Here is a 21,482-nt window from a genome sequence, read left to right on the forward strand (position 1 = left end):
CCGCACTTGGACTGTTTTTCTGTATACCAACAGCCCCCTACCTGCACTTGACACCTGATGTCTGCACTTAGCCTTCCACTTGCCACCAGCTGGCCGCAGTTTGATAATTTTCTTAGTTGTTGTATTTCTTATGATGTCCTTCCCATGTAATGCACTGCCCGCTCACCCTTACCCCCCACACTTTTCTCCTTCCCCACTTCCCATGCACTGGCGCCATCTCAATGGCACCTGGCCTACCAAGATGGTTGTCTCTGTCTTCACTGTGTTCCCCCTCCTCAGACTCGTTGCGCTTTCAGACACTTGTGTATGTGTGCATTATGAATGCCATGTCATTTGATATGATTTCATGTCATGGCCTTCACACATGGACGAAACAGTGATGTGTTTATTAGGATATCTGTTCTGGTAATGGCAGCTCTTTGAGGCTCATGCCGTGACACGCCTGGGCAGTGTCTGTTCATCTGGCACACATTGATGCTGCGTTTTATTCTGTCGTTGTGTGACTATTTCTCCATGGGGATTATTGACATGACATTGTCACATGGCCAGCAGGGCCTCACTTTAACATTAACTTGTAAGATGTGCATGTTGGGCGATGGTTGCAGACAGCAATTGTGTTTGAGCAGCTGCCACACTCGTGTATGTGGCCAGGTGAATGTGTTTATTTTGGTTTGCAGGATACATGTTCCAGTGTATATTCGGGGTGGTGTTATGACACGGAAGTCAAGGTGCACGACACACCATTGATAGACTGATTATGTGTCACTATGTCAGTGTACAGAATGCAGGTGATGTCCTGTGTGGAGAGGGCTGCCTGCAGGGTGGTGTCATGGGTGATGAGGGCTGGGTGGGGGTGTCCCATGTGTTGAGGGCTGCCTGCAGGGTAAGGTGATGGGGGCTGGGGTGTCCTATGTGGAGAGGGCTGCCTGCAGGGTGGCGTCACGGGTGATGGGAGGGGGTGTCCCGTGTGTTGAGGGCTGCCTGCAGGGTGGGGTGGGGTGATGGGAGCTGGGGTGTCCTATGTGGGGAGGGCTGCCTCCAGGGTGGGGTGACGGATGATGGGGGCTGGGGTGGGGGTGTTCTGTCAGGAGGGTTCTGCTTGCCACGGATTGCGAGGTGAAGACACACAATTTGGCTGGGGTGCGACCGGGGATTGAAAGGTGTTTCCGCGCGATTACGCTGGGGTGCGGCCAGGGATCACGCAGAATTGTCACGCGATTTCGCTGGGGTGAGGCCAGGGATTGCAAGGTGTTTTTGCGCAATTATGCAGGGGTGTAGCCGGGGATCGCGCAGAGTTGTCATGCGATTTGGCTGGGCTGGGGCTGGGGATTGAGAGGTGTTTTTGCGCGATTACACTGGGGTGCGGCCGGGCATCGCGCAGAGTTTTCACGCAATTTGGCTAGGGGGGCTGTATGCTGGACCAGGGATGGCGCAGAGGATTGCATCTTGTTCGGCACTTCACTTGCTTTTTACTGTGCATGGGGGTATATTGGTGGCGTTACTGGCGCAGCTTGATGTTCCTTGCGCCACGGCTACTGATGCCTCAGGAAATCCAAGAATATGCGTGCCGCACAATAATTTCTCTGCGCCACAGCTTGCACCTTTTCTGCGCCACATTCCATGAATCGGGCCCTTTGAGTCTTCATACAAAAGGTCAATTGAATTAAATGACCACATGAGTTTCCATACTTTTTACAATAATACATTTACTTTGTGCATTCTAAACACTCTTTTGCTTGTTGTTTGTCTAAAAGCCTCTGAATGTATGCTCCTGATCAAGGGACTAATGCGTCCCGAAACGCGTTGAGCTGAAAATATTTGGATTTCATCTTCACAAACAAATTAGTTTGATGAAAAAAATATTTGGGTCAGAAGACACTTGGTTGGAATATGTTTCTGTAAAATGACTATCAATTGAGGTTGTTTAAAATTCATCCTGCATTACTGAATGAACATTAGAATTGTGAAAGTATACAGAGCATAAACATCACAGTCCATCTAGAATAGTTGGCTTTGTTTAGCCCTTGATTTTGTGCGCAAGACGGGAGAATGCTCCACCATAGGATAAACTTTTTCTCACTTGTTAGATACAATCTCTGTGGCAGGATTGAATTTTCCCCCCCTGTATCTGCATTACCTTCAACTTAGATGACAGCCTGAATTCTGTGAATAATACCAATGCTGGGAGTGATTTAAGAACTGATGTTTTCCATTAACAGATATTAGTCACTGTCTGGGAAAAAGTAAAAGTCATACCACTTCATCACGGGCTTCCGTTTCTTTCCGTAGAGGAGGTTCAAATTGCAGCTTGTCAACTACAAAAATCAAATCAAATACAATTAAAGCAGAATGCATTTAAAGTTCGACATATTATGTATCACAGTATGCATTCTGTCGGCCTCATCACGAGTTTGGCGGTAACCCTTAAATGCGGCAGGAACACCATTACCGCCACATTTAAGGGTCCGCCAAATCACGGGTTTGGCAGCCTTTACCCTCAGCTCTGAGCTGGGGTTAAATGCGCTGGGAATTCGCCGGTTTTCGGCGCAATTACTGCGGGGTAATACCGCCAATGGTAATCTCGACAAAAATTCCCCATTGGATCCAATGGGGAATGGGGAATTACTGTTCTGCCAAACCCGTGATCGGCGCTAATAGCGCCGGGGGAGTTGGCGGTAACGCTATTAGCCCAGGGGGTATCTCGGCGGTAATATTGCCGGGATACTGCCCAACTCATGAGGCCCCGTGCATTTTTGGCTCCACACTGTAAAATAGAGCTACACTAAAAACACTAGGCACAAATTCTAGGCTTCAACGCAGCTGCAGTCAGAAATAGCTCCTCTAGACAAACACTGAAGGTCATACAGTTCTCTACTATATGGTTTGCAGCTTTTGTTCGGACATAGATATGGCGTACCACAGACTAACTCCACCAACCTGGCTTCGAGAAGATGCCCATTTAACTGCCCTGATGTGACAACTCTCACTTAATGATATTGATGCTTCCAGCTGGTCAGGTACCCAACACAGGTTCTAACAACAACTCAGCAAGCATGGTCAATCAGCATGCACCTCCCACACCTAGGGGTCTTCATTGATCTGATGTGCACATTGAAAAAATACCATGCTAGCAGACTGCAAACTGTAGCATCTACCATTAATGATTCAAGCAGGAATTTCTATAGAGTTCTACGTCATAGTCTGGGTAATACACCTACTTCTGTACAAATCCCTCCAAATGCTCCGAGGCTATTAGACAGCTTGAAGCTCTGTACAAAACTCAAATAAATAGTGCTGAGTGACTGAAAGAGAAGAAGGTGAAGTTTATTACCTCCTTCACTTCAATGTACAAGATATTTAAAGTGTAACAAAGGTCAAGAGCCCGTTCTCAGCAAGAATTGGGTACAAAATTGATATGACCATAATGGAGATATACAATTTAGGGAACGGCTGCTGCTACTACTGATATTCAACTTGATTACTGAGGCAAAAGAAGGAATACAGATCATTGTCTGGCTATTTAACCAAAAAGGAACTTCCCTGTGAAACCTGGTCCCTGCGTCCTCAAAAGGCAAATTAGGTTCACAAGAAATGTGCTCTGGAATCAATATTTCTTTTTTTGCGTAGAAGGCTACTGCTAAAAAGACCCATGACTTATTGATCAATTTGGTGACAAATTGTTGGGTTGTATTGTTGTGGGCCATACAAATATCCTTGGTGGCTGAGGCCTCATGTGTGATTGTCGTATGGTAGGCAGTAGAGTTTAACCGATTACGTTTTTTTCAATCCAACATGGTGACGATTTGCATCCTTCCAGTCACAAAATGGCACAGCAACAGAACATTGCTGCACAACTCTCCTCATCTCCATGCTTACCACCAGATTCCTCATTACTGGGTCTACTGCCTGTAGGTCACAGACTTCTGGTAGATAGCCTGTACTAAGTCAAGATATATTTTTGCGCTTAGTCCTTTCTTCCCCAAAAATAGGTGTCTTCCCTAGTGCACCGGTTGAGGACTGCCAAGTATCAAAGGACGTTGGGAGACTCAGGGTCTGCAATTTAAAGTCATATGCCTAACTGTGAGAAACCTGTGGGTGTTCGCTAATTTGGACCCCGAGAATCCTCTATTCGGGTGGCCAGGGCATGGCCATCGCCTTTGGGTCTGGACCCTGGGGGTGGACCAGTGCAGGAGGATCACCCTGGTAGGGCAGCCGGGTCATTCGCAATACCTTAGGAGAGACACTGTATGCCCCCTTTCCCTCCTTTTGTACAATCGCATAATCCCTCTATCTTTTTTGGGTATTTTCAAAACACACATCCCCCTCACCCCCCATTTTCGCATAATACTGAGAAGAGGCAACCTGGAGTGGTGAGAATTACCAGTGAAAAACCCCACTAAAACACAAAAAACAGACTACAACACTCTGACAGCAGGCTGTCCCCTTAATGAAGTCAGGCAAGGTCAAGCAGATCCAACCCTAATCACACACCTGCTGCCCATTAACATCACACAGGTGTATGTAGGGAGACTGCTGAGAGAGAAAGGTCAGATGCAGTTGGGATAGCAAGAGGGAGGCTGCAAGGCTGAGACCGACAGAGTATCCTCCTTCAAATCCCAAACAACAAAAGCAAGCTGGGAAGAATGTCTGGAGCGGAGAAACCAAGCAGCTCGGAGCAGTCAGGTGAATCCAGACGAGAACGGCGTGCGACGACGCTGGCCCAGTGAGAAGGAAGAACTGCAGCGTGTTACAGGAGCCCTGCCTCCTACATGTTGGATTCAGGCAGCCAGGAGCTTGCTGCTGAGGTCAGAAAAATTGCTTGTTCCATTGGGACCAGCGCCGACCCCAAGGATGTAGAGGGGCAGGTGGGTGAGACCCTGACCTCATCCCCACGCCAAAGGACGCAGCCGCTGTCCTCGCAACGCTGCCTGGTGAGTTTGATCAAAAGAGAGAGTGAGAGAGACTCAGGTGAGCAGGTGGGAAGCGGGCCTGCGTGAGGGAAACCACCAAGAAAAGCAGGCAAGTGGCCGGAACCCAAAAAGGTAGGTGAAAGTTGATGACAAAATAAATGAAGTTGGTCCGAGCCCGGAGGGGGGAGATCAGCTGAGAGCTTTTGGTTAAAGTAAGTTTGAGTTGAACTGAAATTGGTCTGAGCCCGACAGAGGGAGACTAATTGAACATTGTGTAAAGAGGATGTGAGCCCGCCTGAGGGGGTTCCAGGGTGAACCGCAAATCACCCGCAAAAGTGATACCTGAAAGATAATAAGAGCTAAAGCAACAGAGTGGCCCCGTGTGAGTGAACACGATATCGGAAGTCTCTGTAAAATGAAAGCATAGTCCCTGAAGTGAAGGGAAATGATGTGAACACTGAAAAGCAAACGAAACTAAAAGCCAAAACAGGGAAATCACTAAGTAGAGCAAAAGTTAATAGAATCCCCAAGAAGACTTGTTTGAGACAGAACTGAATGTAAACTAAAAGGAATTGATTTTCAGAAATACAAGTACCAGAATGCAGAAGTATCGGAGTGGTCATGTATGGGATTAAAGCAAAGCCATATAGTTTTGAAAGTCTCCGACAGTAAAGCAAAGTGAATCTGGAAGTAAGCAGGTTGGGGAAGGATATCCCGTTTCAATTGTGTAAGCCTGAAAGAGAAGCAAACTTTAAATATTATTTTGCACTCCATGGTATTTTACGAATAAGAGACTTTCAAGGGGATAGAGACTTTGTCGCAGAGCGCCCTGGTGTTTGTTCTGAACTGTATCCTCGTGCTAGAGGAGCCACAGACTGTGCTAAACTCAAGTGTACCGCCTTGCACCGTGCTGAAAACGTGGGGAAGGGAGGCCAACGGCCTGAACATCCTGACATATCATTTTGTGAACACTTCTTTCATTTTGGTAACACTGTTTCCCACACCATTTGTATTTAAAGGTAAGGATTGGCAATAGGTTTATTAGTATAGGCCCTTTTATTTTGACAAGACACCACTAGGACTGTGTTATTATTTTATGGTCGTTGCTTGCTCCCATCTGTAGATTTAGGATTAGATAGGCGTTTATCAAACCGTTTTTGAAGTTCAATAAACACCCTTGAACTGTGGTCACTTGTGTCTGTCTTACTGTCAATACCATGCCTTTCTTACATAACAGATTGAGTTGTCATTGATTCTTATTTCAATAAAATTGTGAAACACTGATCCTAAATTGACCAACTTCAACCAGAGCCAAGCATCCCTCTCATTTCATAAACATGTGAAACTCCATCACTTCCACCGAGTCATAACTCCCAGGGACCGAAATAAGGATAGGCCTAGCAGGAGCTGAAAGGTATTCTGAATCACTCAGTAAGTACATGCTACCTTGGGGATACAGGAGTGGTTATATAGCGTTCCGCAAACATGACTACCATATAAGATACAAACTATATCTTTGCCAATTATATTTGCCCAAATATGTTTTAAGTGTCCTCTAGATATGTCCTAGTGCTCATTCATACACATTTCCAAACACACAGATTAAATGTCACATATATATGTTATCTATCTCTTGCAAATCCAGGCCAACTCCCAGTTTATGGCCAGACAACAACTCACCTGTCAATCGCCTATCAAGAGATACTATTTGCAATTCACAAACATGCCCTAGGTAATTGTCCAGCACCATTGGCATCCTGGTTGACCTTTTCAAAAGAATGGAGGAAATCTGGGCACCTGCCCTTACCATCTGCTTTAATGTCATGGCTAAGGAACTTAGCTTTCCAACCACATGGAAACAAGTGATCATTTACGGAAATATTCAAAAAAGGTTTGGGATACAAGCTAGCCTCTTACAGACCAATTTCTCTGATTGAGGCCCATTTCAAGATCATTGGGCATATCATTTTGGCCAAATTATGACAATGGGTTTTGGATCAGAATGTCTTAAGTGACAACCAACTTGATTTCCATAGTGGCTATCTATCATACCTTCAAGGACCTGAGCACTGGTGTTGATAAGAACGGAGGTAAACTGTCAGTTGCTCAAGTCCATGAATTGCCCGGAAGCACCGATTCTGATGTTGACCGAGTGTTACACTCACCTGGCTCCCACAGGGGCGTCGATCTGAACTGGACAGCTGCGGCCTCCACCAATATGAGGCGTAGTGCCGAGATGACGGACTGGACTGGCCCACCTAGCTTTGTTTGCTTGGCCCGTAGGAATATTCTTCTGCAAATGGAGAAAGGGAATTAACCACCCGTGGAGTTGAGCGTTAACCCTCCCCCACTCCCGCTGTTCTCCCCACTGATCACCTTTGATGTCCCCTCTTATAGTCTCGCCTGATGGTTTGGAAAGGTGAGCTCTCCATCCTGCATTGAGTGCAGGGGTGCGTTGATAACCAGTTGCTTCACTGGCTCGAAGGAATTGGTGAGTTCCAGAACAATATTGACTCTGAGATTCCCGGCAAGACGCCGTAAGTATGTAGTTCGTAAGAGTTAAAATGTCTGACTTTCACTCTTGTCCGATTCCTTGCAGGTTGCAGCTTGACCCTAGCGAAGAGTTCCTCGTGGCAACCGGTAATATTCAGGTAAGAATTTGTATTATCCAACACAGTTCGATAAAATAATGTCAATATGTAACCTGTTGCTTTCTCCCTTATTCAGGTGCTGAGAGAAAATATGAAGTCTCAGGGAATAATGCCTCCGGCGGTAAAATCAGGTAAGTCTATTGTGGTGAGGAGGTTTCCCCTTGTTTGTCCCTTTGTTTCACCTTGCAGTTCCTTTGTTTCCCTTTAGGGGCCGGGGTTCGGCGAGGATGCAGTGGAAGCTGCGCCAACCCGTGAAGAGGAATAGTAGCCCCGGTGGTAAAATCAGGTAAGTTTATGGGGGGTAACTAATATTGCCTCTGTGTATTCCCTTGGCTCACCTTGCTGTTCTCGTCTTCCCCTTAGGTGTCGTAGTGCGGCAGGAGCATGCAGAAGGATGCGGTGGAATGTGAAGATGCTGCGAAGGCCGGTGAGTTCAGCGCGGCGCTGCTGCTGACGAGGCGACGCGCATAAAATAACTTCTTTATTCCAGCTCGAAGGCGCGATGGATCGGGAATTCAGGTAAGGATCAAAGGTATTGCTCTTGTTCTAACCTTTTCTCCTCCTCTCCCCTTTTTCTAGGAGCTCCGGACTCGAGGCGGGCGTGGCAGAAGACTGGATGCAGACTTGCAGGCACGGTGAGCGTTACGCTGCTGGATCCAGAATAACAAGAAGCGGGTGCTGCTCTTCGGGCATGGTTTAAATAGCCTCCAAAGTAGTCCCAGGTAAGCAGTCCTCCCCAGCCCCACCCAAGTAAAAAATAGTCCCTTAGGTAAAGTAGTCCCTTCCAAGCCTCCTTTGGCTTGGAGCTCTTGCAGCATGGTCTGCATCAGGTGAGTTTGCAGCATGGTCTGCATCAGCTAAGTTTTAATCTATGAGCCTGGCGCCTATGGCGCCAGAACTGACTCTCCATATGAGCCTGGCGCCATAGGCGCCAGGACTGCACCCAAATAGCCCCTAGCAGGGGTTGTTGGGTTTGCTTAGTATAACTTGATGCCTGCTTCCGGGGTTGCTGGACTTGGTCTGGGTCCCCGCGGGTAGGCATCATGACACCGAGCTACACACTGTTAACAGCGCATGCGTGAAAACTGAAGACAGCAGAAAATGGATGCCCTTACTCCCAGTGAACTCTAGCGTTCGTCAGGGCTGTGTTTTGGCTCCTCTTTTATTCTTTTTGTACATCAACAGCCTTTGCATTGCCCCAACTTGGGGTTCGCACTGATGGCCCAAAATCCGGAAACACATTTTTCCAGCTTGAATATATGTAGACAATATCATCATTATGGCTCGAAATCTACATGCCTGCAGCTTTTCATAACGAGGTATGCAATGTTCATAAACTCACTGGATCTCCAGGTAAATGCTAATAAGTCAGCTATCATAGCAGGGTAAACAGGTTTTAAAACTGTAAATGTATCCACTAATGATAGCAAAATTCCATAGGTGACAGAACTTGATTATCTGAGAATTTTAACTCAAAGCTCACAATTACAGACAGGCAGGGAAAAAGTAATACACCAGAGGAAGGCGTGTTTAGATTTATGAAACAAGGTAAAACTCAGCCTGTCTCAATTGCACCCAACTGTCTACAAGGCAAAGCCAGTGGCAATCGCAAAATATGGCCTATCTGTTTGGGGCATTTTGAATTTATTGAGTTTGCAAATAGCTGAAAACAGATTTATAAAGAAACGTTTGTGCCTCCCCAGTCTCTCCAAATTTCGCTTCGAAGTCACCAGGAAGACCTGCAACAACCCTAGAGCTGCTCTGACGCATATTATTGGCGCTTGCCTTGATAAACCCGGTTTAAACAGCATTCCGTGGCTTCAACATATCCTTCTCTGCTCTTAAAATTAAATGCACAAAGTAATTTTAGCAATCTTGACCACAATTGGCTGTGGTGACCAAGATAGTCTAAAAGCACGACTTTCACCTTTCCTGGATGGTGTAAGAGAAGATTGTGAATTGGCAAAATCTTTGAACTGCAATCACTTTATTCTCCCTTCACATGGTTTACAAGCTTACTTACTGTGGTCTCATTTGTGAAAGGAAAGATGCTTAATCACAAGGGCAAGATTGAACACATTTTCTTTAAGGGCAATGACTGCATTCGTGGACTAACTCAAATGGTCCCACTTGCTATGATCTATGTGGGGGCCTCTGTGGAAGATGTGCTGAATTTTATTATACTTTGTTCGGCATATTCTGACATTAGACGTAGAACACTGGACTCTGACTGATTGTGGTTTTCGTTATTGTTGTATTGATTTACTTAATCTTCTATAAGCTGTGACCCCTTGTGTAGTTTGGGTGTTGTTGATATACCAGAGACAGGCCCTATATTTGAGGAAGAGCATTCTTACACCCCATCCTGATCCAACCCACGAGCAGGGCTCATCTTGGTCTGTCAGACTAATATTTGTGCTTATGATTTTATTGGTGTTCTGTGGTGTCCTACTCTATGACTTAGGTGTTATTCCTATGTCTGATTGTTTGTAAACCTGCGTATTTGCACCCAGGAATGTATCCAATGTATGGTAATATGTTGTTGTTGCCTTGTTGTATGATGAAGGGCATACGTTACATTTTTATATCCTTTTTATTTTAATAATTCCATTTGGGTAAAACCTAATCAAATTAGTTTGCATTGTGTATATGAGAAGTGCCCTGAAAAGGTGAGACTATCTGCTGAAGGATGTTCTCATGGAACAAAGTGGATGCTAGTGATGACCACAAATAGTTATTTTTTGTATATTGGGCTCAACATTTTTAACACATATCATACTTAACTATTTCTTTGTAAATTCAAATGGATGGCTATATATGTCAATTGTTTTATGTAATGCTTCGTAGTCCGAAATGTGTACTTTTTTATACTTCCATTTTTATTATCATTACGTTGACATTTTTCAGTTACTACACATGACTCACTGTACAACAACCACAATAACAACTGAAAGTCCTCCCCCATCCACCACCCCTCAAAACTCAAGAGATGCTGGCTGCCATACGCAATCTAAAATCAGATATGCTTAATTCAAATTCGTACAATTGTCTATCCCACGTTTGTCAGGTGTGAACCACTTCTACACATTAAGACGTGTTACAATACTTTAGAAAGCTTTGTACTTCAGGCAGTGGAACCACCTGCCCGCCCCATTCCCACTTCTCCCCCAGGATCTCAGAACACACCCCCTACACCAGCTTCTTGTCCCACACCACTAGGTCTCTCTTACCTACTCCTTAACTCAATTTCCATTTACCAATCAATGGGTCCCACCCCTCGTCAAAAAAGTCTACAATTGGTCATTCACGATGGCAGTTAACTTCTCTATCGTGCAAATGTCCCTGAAGTTTCTGTTCCCAGCTTGCCCTGTCAGGGACTACCATTTGTGCACCGGTGCGATCCTACTCGCACGTACATAGTATAGATTACCATAGTCTCGGAAACCTCACCTCCCCTCTTTCCACTGAGGGGACCCCCAATAGATTCTGAAGGGGATAAAGCTCCAAGTAGACCCCTGGAACTTCCTTCATCCAACTAAGGACCTCTGCCCAGTAGGTCTGGATCAACACACAATTACACCACATATGAAATCATGTAGCCTGCTCTCTGCAGGCAAAGTGGAGAGGAGCCCTGAAAACTCTTGAAAAATCTAACTGGGTCTCTATGCTATCCATGGAGAACGTTAAAATTGTGCTTGATGGTTGACGTAAAGAGGTTACTGTGGAAAGCAATTTTTTAAATGCTGGACCAACTCTACTCGGGGACTTCCTTCCAAAACCAGTTCTCCCACCCTTGTTTAAAATCCTGTCTATTCCCCACCTCAGCTGTGATCATATAAATCGCGAAAGAATTCCCTTCCGACCCTCCACTGAAGCAAGCACCACCATCCCAGAGGTTAGCAACTGTCGTCCCCTCAGATATTCAAAGATAGACATCGCTTCTTTCCCCACAACATCGGCCAAGACTTCATAGGCTATAAATGTACCTTCCGAAAAGAATTGGCCCGCCCTCTCTGCCCCTCTGTCCGACCAGGTCTGGCAGTGTCGAAAAACTGTGCTGCAATAAGTCTATTGGGGGTCCCTACACTGAGGACAGCGGGACGACCAGGAAGTCAAGCAGCCATTAGCCCTGGATTCTTTTCATACTGACCATATAACCCCTAGGCTAGGTTGAGAACGCAGCATCGCTGGAATCACCTGCAACTGGGACCACAGATCATCTCTAATCTTTTTTGGGTGTGCCGCAACATCCTCGAGAAAGGTCCAATAATTCCCCATATCGTCCCTTAAATGTTCCACCAGCACCCCCAACTGGGTCACCTTATAGAAGGTGTGCAAGTTGGGGTACGCAAATCCCACACAGTCCCTACGCAATGTTAGCATATAATGTTTGATCCTTGGGACTCTATTCTGCCAAACAAATCAGGCCAGCATGGACTTCAGCTCTCAAAGATACACCTCCCAGACCAGCATGGGCAAGCTCGTAAAAGAGATAGAGCAGTTGAGGAAGAACGTTCATCTTAACAGAAATCATTCTCCCATAGCACGAGAGCAGACGAGGAGGCCAATTTGCTAAGTCCTTCCTCAACGTTGCAAGCATTGGGGTATAATTCAAGGAGAACAACATGTTGAGGTCCCTGGGGATTCAAACCACCAGGTATTTAAGTGCCACTTTTTCAACTCTCACTCCCTTAAACTGTACCCTATTCTCCAAGCCAGAACACTTGCATCTAATTGGAATAATACAAGAATTGTGAACATTAATCTTAAGTCCTGAAAACCATCCAAAGGTCAAAATCAGGGACATAACCTCAGGAACCGACGATTGCATATCCACTAGATATGCCAGAATGTTGTCTGCAAATAAGGACAGCTTAAGGGATGTTCCCCCACAGGGAATACCCTTGATTGTCGGGTTAGACCAGACCACAGTCGCTAAGAACTCTAAGGACATAGCATAAAGCAAGGAAGAGAGGGGACAACCCTGCCTCGTACCTCTGATAAACGTGAAGGAGACCGTGAGAGACCCATTAACCAACACTCGGGCCATCGGGAAGCATAGAGGCCCGTTATCCATCGCCTCATGTGTGGCCCCACCTGAAACATCCTCAGAACCTGCAACATATATTACAATTCAACTCGGTTGAATGCCTTTTCTGAGACTAATGAGATCACTGCAGCATTTCCATTCGCCCTCTGCGCCACATGCATCAGATCAATAGACTTTATAAAGTTGTTTGCCCCCTGTCTCCCCTGAATAAAGCCAACCTGATACCCATGTATCAGTGTTGGGAGATATCCCTCAAACCTACACTTCAGCAGTGTAGCCAGTATGTTCCCATCTGTATTCAGGACCGATATAGGCTGGTATGAGGACACTCCCTCAGATCTCTACCTGGCTTATGGATAACCACTACGATGGTGCTCAGCATCGAGGAGGGAAGCACTTCCCCTTCCAACAGCCGGTTAAAATACTTGGCCAGATGTGAGCCCAACAGAGACCGAAACATCTTGTAGAACTTGAATGAAAATCTGTCATCCCCCTGGAGTACTACCAGACTTTGACCACTTGATCGTAAGGGCCACGCCTCTGGGGAAATCGTGCCATCCATGCTGGCTGCCGCAAGTGCAGATTAACCCGGCATCCGTTGCAATGCTAGGAACTAGGACACTAGGTTGTTCTCCCCAGTGAACTCCTATATATACAAAGTTTAAAACCTCAAACTCCTCTCCCATTGCCCCCGGACCTTTAACTCTATTGATCTGCTTAGATGTTTGCACCTCCTGTAAGCGCCACGCCATGATTTTATCTGCCCTGTCGCCTTTCTCGTGCTACTTCTGTTTCAAGAAGGTCAACTTATTTTCTGTATCTTGGATAAACAGGGACTTTAACCGCGACTTACATAAATGTAGCTGTGCTGCCTTTGTGGACTCTGCCCGCCCACCTTTTTACACCCACCTTTGAAGACCCTCTATATTTGACCGCAGATCTGTCTCCCTCGCTTTTTCTGAGCACCCAGGCCCATCAAGACCCCCCTAAATCATTGCCTAAACCCTCCCCACACAAACGTGGACAAGTATCTCCCCGTCATTAAACTCAAAGTATTCCTGAAAGTGGGTTCGGAGAGTCTGAGCGAGCACCTTATCCTTCTTCAGCAGCATATCTTTGCACATCCACCTGCCTGGGGGCCTTCAAGCCCATCCCTCCCCAAATACCACTTGAACTAGGTTGTAATCTGACCTCGGAATTAGAGAGATGTTAACAGAGAAGACAAACCCCTTCATGGCTGTGTCAACCAAAACTAAGTCAATTCTTGAGTAGGAATCATGGACACTAGAATAAAACATGAAGGAGGACTCCTCTTCAGCCTTCAGCATCAGAGCATCCCCAACCCCCAGGTTGGTGTTAATGCTATGAAACCTTCTAGACTAAGACTGCTCAGCCTGTGATACCTTCTCCCCCTTCGGCTGTTTCCTATCCTTCTGTGGCTTGAGGACCATATTAAAATCATCCCAAATCATCAGTAGTCCCTCGACAAACAATTGTAATTCTTCTTTGAGGTTAGTCCAGAACACAACCTATGCCTCATTGGGACCGTAGAACGACACAACAGTGCATGGGCTGCCACTCAATAACCAGTTAACTGCAATGTGCCTGCCCTCCGGGTCTCGCAACACATCACAAACCATCAATCTAAGCATGGATGCTATAACTATAGCAACGCCCCTCTTCTTGGTCGGGCCGAGACCTGAAAAGCCTCCCCAATACACTGAGCCATGAGTCCCGGCGAACCCCTTCCCGCCCATTGGGTTTTCTGTAAAAGACGCAGGTCAAAGTTAGCTCTTTTAAACTCTCGGAGTACAAGAGACAGCTTAGTGGAAGGGGTACACAGTCACCGCCTAGCAAGTGTGAAGGCAGACAAGTCCTGAAAACAGTTATCTTTGAGTCTCCCAGGGCCACTGGCCACTCTCTTCTGGCCTTATCAAGAATCCTTGTGTTCTCCTCAAAGTAGTGAAAGCGTGCCAGCAATGATCTCGGGCCCTGACGACCTCCTCCCGCCCGGTGTGCCCTATTAATAGTAGGTTCGGCCGTGGAGTCACCACCAAACAGGAGCTTGATCACTTCAATAAATAGTATTTTTGAGGACTCTCTCACTTTCCCCCTCCTTCTCCTGAATCCCTCAAAAAACAAAGGTTGTGCCGCCTTTTCAGATTCTCAAAATTGTCCATTCTGAGGGTCATCTCAGATTCCCACCTCTCAAGTTCTGACAGCCGCATGTCGATGAGCACCTCCATCGTATCCAATGAGGTTCGATTGTTCTCTAAATTTTGCAGCCTATCGTCGATTTTATCCACAATCTTGCCCAAAGTATCCATACGCATCCCAATGTCAGCAAGTATTTATTTATTTATATAGGGTGTTGAATCCTGCAGGACGACAGAGAGAATGGGGCTAAATAGAGCTAAAGGAATCATGGGGGGCTTTATGTGTATAACAAGGTTTTTAGTTGTTCATGAAATATTTTGCTGTTTGCTGTCTTAGTTCAAGCGGTAGGGTGTTCCACATTTTGGCCAAGGCCATGGTAAGTGATCTCCCGAGACTGTTAGGAGCGTTTGAAACATAGGTGGCTGACTAATGACAGAGTCAGGGAACGGAGTGTCTTTGTAGGTCCATATGGGCACATCATGTTTCAATGTACCATACACACTATCTGTGCACCAGCGCGGCTAACTTAAATGGAACCTGTGCGGAGATTAGAAGCCAGTACAAAGCTTGATGACAAGTGGTTATATGCTCTTTTCTGGTTTTTCTTTTGACTATGTGTACGGCATTGTTTTGGATCACTTGTAGTTTCTGCAAGTGCTTTTTATTTGCACCCATCAGTAAGGCATTGCAGTAGTCAAGCCTTGGGAGTATTATTGCTTGGGCAACAGATGCACAGTTTTGTTCTGAGATGAGTGGATGAAGATTCTTCAGGATACGAAGACAGTACGAGCAGTTGGCAACGACCTGGTTGGGGTGAGTATCTGAGTTGACTGAAGATCTCACGTATATCCTCAAGTAACGTTGCTATGTCCTTTTTGGTGGAAACCGGGGCGAGATCTGACATTATCCCCAATCATGTTTCCTGCCCCAATGGCGGGCTGGGAGAGCTAGCAAAGTGGAACCTTTGCCATGAGGACTCCCAATCCCATCAGCGTGAACAGGGAGCCGGATTCACCTGTATAGCCCCACCGTACTCTGCCAATTCGTCTCCCCAGGAGAGCACTACCGCGAACAGGAGCACTATCATGCAATCAAAACTTGCAGCTCGGCATTCAGGGTCCACGTCTCCAGGGCTCAGGCCACCTCAATGGGCTGTACACACAGAGCAATATGATGCCCAGCAACACCCATGTCAGGGGCCAGGACCATGCACCGATGTGGGGCTCTTTGTCAGGCCAAGTAGGCAGTAGCACCACCCTCACCAGCTCCAATCCAGGGAGAACAGACCTCCTCCGCACAACAGGGCCAGGGGTGCCACGTCCCCGCTTACCTCAAACAGCTGGGCGGCACAGATTCTGGGGAAGGGGGCTCTGGCTCTACCGCCTCAGGCCTGTCACAGTGTTGCTCTGCATATTCCTTAAGGCCCTAGTAACTATGCTGGCTCCACTGCACGAGCAGCTGTAGGGGCCTGATCTAGCACAGCAGCCTCCAATGACAGCCAGTCTCCAGGGGCCAAACAGCAGCTAAGGGCCCCTCACCTCAAGTCTCACACCAAGACAGCTCCACCTAGAGGCACAGGGTGCAAGGCATGAGTGGCTGCCAATCACTGTAGGCCCAGAACCCCACTTGCACTGGAGGGCAAATCCAGGGGCAGGGCTCCTCCTTCGAGTTATCCCCTCGCAAAACCAGATCTCTGGGGCATTACCTCGGTTCCTCACAGGGGGTCCTGTGCCCTGTCTCATCCTCTCCTACGCCTCCCACTGCAGCTGGTCTCCTAGCCAGCCTATCCTCCACCAGGGGGATACTGTAAAGGCCTCTGGGCAGCCTCACCGCAAGTGGCTCAGGCCCTCACTGGCGGCTGCCCCGCTGCCTCCTCTCCTTCGCTGTTATACCGGCTGTTGTGACTCAGGTATACTACCCCTATTACACCAATCAAAGGATACAGGTTGGTAGTGAAAAGGATACACGAGGAGTAGCCTCAGACATACAGAATGATCTGAGGTAGACCGACGCCTGTCATTGTGATACCTTCCAACTAATGTTACTCTCTGACTAGTAAGGTACACAGCCAAAGAGAGTAATTAGTGGAAAGGGTGAGTAAGACAAAATACACCAGGCTGTTGATAGAAAACAAGGAATTACATTAGTAACTGACCTACCAACAAGAAAGTAAGGGTCTTTCTATGATAAACTAACCTGTATTTCAGGACAGTCACGGATGAAATCCAGAAAATGTCAGCAGGAAATCCAAAGGAAAAACGACAAGGAAGGAAGTTAGTGGAGGACATTAACCGGTACGGATCGAGGGCCGCACTAGAGTCGGGATGGTGCACGCAGGATAGCGTCCAACAAGTCTAGTGCACAAGTCCTGAATGGAATCCAAAAAGGTGGAATAGAATTGGAATATACTGTTCCAGGAAATGATTATCTGAATAATGCCCTTAGTAGGAGTGACTGAGTTAGTCTGGATTAGGAGGGTGATTCAAAATAGACAATGTCCAGGATAGTTGGGATACCGCTACGAAATAGCAGTTGCCACTAATCAATACAGGATTGCCCAGTGTATAAATATAAGGCTGCTCCAAGGCGGGAATGGAATGGATTAGACCGGTGCAGAACACAGAGAAATATCTGCTCCCAGGCGGAACTGGAGCGGGACTAAGGAAAAGGAGACCGCTGAGGACCGCGGTGTAATACCGCTCTGAGACGGTCCGGGAGCGGGAAAGTGGAGATGAAGACCGCTGAGGGAAGTGGTGCCAGGCTGCTCCTAGGCAGAACTGGAGCAGGTAAGTAGAAATTGATGACCGCCATAGACCACGGTAAAAGGTTGAAGATGAATAGAAGAAAACTTCCAACTTCAAAGCTCCGGAACGCAAGGTCTCCAGTAACGATCAGAAGCACCGGTACACTGGATGCGTCGCGTTATAAGGGATCACGTGACAGGCACGGACCACGCGTGATCACGAAGTAACCAAAGAACTTCGCGTAGCCAAAACATATCACGTGATTTCACTAGCCGCTGCAATAATAGTAAACACTGCAGAAATAAGCGCACGCAAGAGATGCAGTGCCATGCGCCTAAGGGAAAGTTTACTGGAAGCGTTTCCCCGGCAGCATCCCAAAGAGTCTCCACTGTGTGTAGAAAGGCCTGGCAGTTCTAAGAGCTGTGTGGGCAGGTAAGTACAGCCTATTGGGAGTCCTCCGAGTAATAATAGGTGTGTAAGCAGATGTACCGGGTTGGCCTGGGTTGGCAGGCATGACACTGGCGCAATGTCACTGCCGGCTCCTCCACCCGCAGTGGAGCTCACGCTCCCTAATGGGCTCTGCCCACACACCAGAGTTCCTTTGCGGCGCTCATAGATTCTGGGTCTGTGGGATTATATCCTACAGCAGACCTTCCAGTTAAGCATTGTGTGCATGAACCAGGGCTCAGGCCCCACCAGGGACCAGTCACTGCCACTTCGCCACAGCTCCACAGGGACTCTGAGATTGGCCCAGCATCAGCTCTGCACTTGGCAAGGCCGCTCGGCGAGGTAAATCTTCTTTATCTGCAGAGCCAATAAAGGAGGGCTCTGAGAATTTGCCACAGTTGTGCGAAAGCCTTCCCTTAAAAGGTGCTCTATTCTCTGTCATTCCAGCAGGGGTAGGAGACGGGGGCTCACTTAGTTCTCAACCCTCAGGACATAGAGCTCAACATTCAGGTGACCGTCATGAACGTGCCCCTTGGTGGCCTCCGAAATGTGTACTCTAATGGATTTTATCATCTGAATATAGTGAATAAAAGTCAAATATATGTTTGCATGGCTCCATGTACTTGGGAGACAAAATTAGCTCCTAGTAGCTGTTAGTTTCAAGCCAGCCAGGCTACTCTAGGCTCTAACCAGAAGATAATTAGCCCCATCAATATTGGACCCTAAACTCATATCCTAAAACACGACAAACTCAAAAGGAGAGACCCAAACAATGCCAATTCCTGCACTCTACATCAATTAATTTTGTTTTCCTGAACCAATGTTAACTCCTCGTTTACTATGGAAACCTATGTCCTCAAGGGACAGTGGTGCTCATTTAGTGTGCTTTGAATACAAAAAGCACAGTCAAAATGCCACATTGTAAGACTGCATGGAACCAAGGACCTGCCTTTTCATTTTTTTAAATATTGCACATTTATTGTGTGACAGAGTCAGGCGCATGTCAGGGAGAAAAAGGGGGAGGCAACCTACCAAGGTATATACCAGAGCTGGGTCTAACCCAGAGGCAGATTGCGGAAGGTGGGGGGGCCCAGTCCCTGCCACCATGGAGTGTGCACTCAATGTATGTGACTGCTGGTAGCACTGTCACTTCCACAATGCCCATCAGACTCTCTTCTGATCAGCATTCTCTTTGGTCTCTTTCAGAACTACAACTCGCAATAATGCACCTTGGTACAACCAAGAAAACCCAGATTGGACCCAAAGGAATGGAATAGAGACCAGGCATGCAATGGGCTGCCATTTTACCTGCCAAGGTTCGTATAGCCATCTCTAATCGGAGATAAGACACCCAATATCTGACCAACAAACATCAGGGGAATGGAGGAGAAATAGAAAATGATCTGACAGTGTGAAGACACTGCAGCGGAGCACATAAATTCTCATAAAACCTGTGTGGTAACCAAAGTCACTAGAACAGGAAGAACACCACCAGAAAAACAAGCAGTCTGAACACATGGATGCCAACACACAAATGTTGACTAAAAATAACAGGGCTAAAAGCTTTCTTAAAGCCTTGAAGATGAAGTCCCGACCCTCAGAGCGATAGCCTAGACAGAAATTGTTCAAGGGCAGCATGTGACTAGGGAGACCAATGAGAGCGGGAATGAGTGTTGGAAGGGGGTAGGCTGGGCTAAACAAATCGCAGCCAGCACAGAGGTGATTGGAAGGTGTGCTGCTAATGTCAGGTTTGAGCAGTTGTGGACGAGGCCATGCGGATAGTTGATGAGCGTTGAGGAGACCGTGGCAATGTTCTGAGAGAGTTCAGGTAAGATATTGTGTGCAGTAGAGCGTGGTACCCGTTGAATGTAGAGTGGTGAGGGGAGGGAGACAAGAGGTAAGAGAGAAACAGAGAGAGGGGTAGAGAAGTGTAGGGAAATTTTGAGAGGGAGAGAAATTGAGTGCAAGTCAGAGAGAGAGTGATTGGTAGAGTGTTTAGAAGGTGCATAGGCAGCAGTGGTGAGGGTGGACCAAAATCAGAAGGAAGGTAGGTAGGTGGGATGGATAGGCGGAGAGAGTGTGCAAGATCAGGCGACAGGAGTAGACCAGGGTTATTGAGGGTGAAAGGAGTGGGGTGCAGGTAGAGAGAGGTGAAAGACAGAGAGGAGAGTGGTACAGGTAGTGCAAAGCTGGTGGAAGTAAGGGGAGTGGAGGAGAGGGGATCAGATGTGTATTAAATAGACTATTGTGGCATCCATCATAAAACTTGCAAACACATATCCAACAGTCTGCTTAAATATACATAAGCACAACATTTATAAAAATTCTCCAGTGAACTAAAATGCAGATACATGATACAATTTTAAGAAACATTGCTCAAATAAATAAAATTGATAAAATAATTGGAGTAAGCTGATAAAACAATTCCAACCAGACAAGCAGCTCTTACAGGGGTGCTTAATGACTTTCAAATTCCAGAGCCAGTAATATTCTAAAACAATCTTATTTGATTTATAAACACCATAAAACCACTGGTCAGCGATATGTGGTACCAAATCGTAGAAAGGCGTTTAAAAATACTTGTCAATCAATAACACTACATAATAATTTTTTTTATTTTTTTATTGCAATCTTTAGTTTCTACAAACTTTTATCACAATGTTTCTTCTATTGGTTCCCTAAGTTCCACACTTGCTAAATTACATTAAAAATTGCGTCCATAAAGTCAACAATTGCACAAGTGATCTTCGTGTTATGGCCAGATATCACACGAGTCCACCATTCTTCAAAGTTTCCATTTAGTGGAAAGGAAAATCCCAAATGAAATGTTCTTTGGGGCGCAATAACGCTACATTTTACAATCAAATGATACAGCGATTCTATGTCCTTTTTACAATATCTGCAAAGATTGTCTGTGAGATCCAAGTCTTTTCATAGCCAGCGCATCTCTTTGGTCTTTAGTGCGTTTAGCTGTAAACACAAAAACTAGTGGTAATGGTGATAGAAGGGCATTTTAGTAAGTATTTTGGTTGTTCATTTAATTTAATTGTTATACTCCCAAGTGGAAGAGCTGTATGTAGCGTCGCTCTTCTTTCTAAGTTTGAGATCCAACTCCATATTTGGAGGCGTTTCTTTACCAATTGTGGATGTTTTTAAAGAGACTCTTTATATATAGAGAGTTGATTGCCAGTTCATGTCGCAATATTGTCATTGATACGGGACGTGGAAGTCTCAGAACTTTGTGCCAGAACATGCCTTCGAGTAATTCCCATAGTTTACAGATGACGTTCCATGCTGCTTCAGTGCCGAATGTTATTGCTGACAGTACTTTATTCTGATAGAATACTAATATCGGCTGCAGTGAAAATTTACCATATTCGTTATGCAATTTCAGGCCTTGTAAAGCATATGTTGTCATACGACTTCTCAAATCTTTGTACCATGGCCATTCTTGAATTTATGTACTGAAAATGATCCCTAGATACTGTATCAACGTAGTTGTCTAGATTTGATCTTCTGCAAC

The 21,482-nt window shown here is 46.2% G+C and overlaps 1 protein-coding gene across 1 annotated transcript in view; it reads right to left on the bottom strand.

The window, feature by feature from the left end:
- Positions 1 to 21,482, bottom strand: part of MAP4K5 (mitogen-activated protein kinase kinase kinase kinase 5) — a 1,870,683-nt gene that overhangs the window by 1,168,038 nt on the left and 681,163 nt on the right. Inside the window, exon 14 of the mRNA XM_069638985.1 lies at positions 2,257 to 2,315. Within this exon, the coding sequence (XP_069495086.1) occupies positions 2,257 to 2,315 (59 nt within the window). The remainder of the gene's footprint in view (positions 1 to 2,256; positions 2,316 to 21,482) is intronic.

This window comes from Ambystoma mexicanum, chromosome 14 (assembly GCF_040938575.1).
Source record: "Ambystoma mexicanum isolate Mex_15411 chromosome 14, UKY_AmexF1_1, whole genome shotgun sequence".
Lineage (NCBI taxonomy): Eukaryota > Metazoa > Chordata > Amphibia > Caudata > Ambystomatidae > Ambystoma > Ambystoma mexicanum.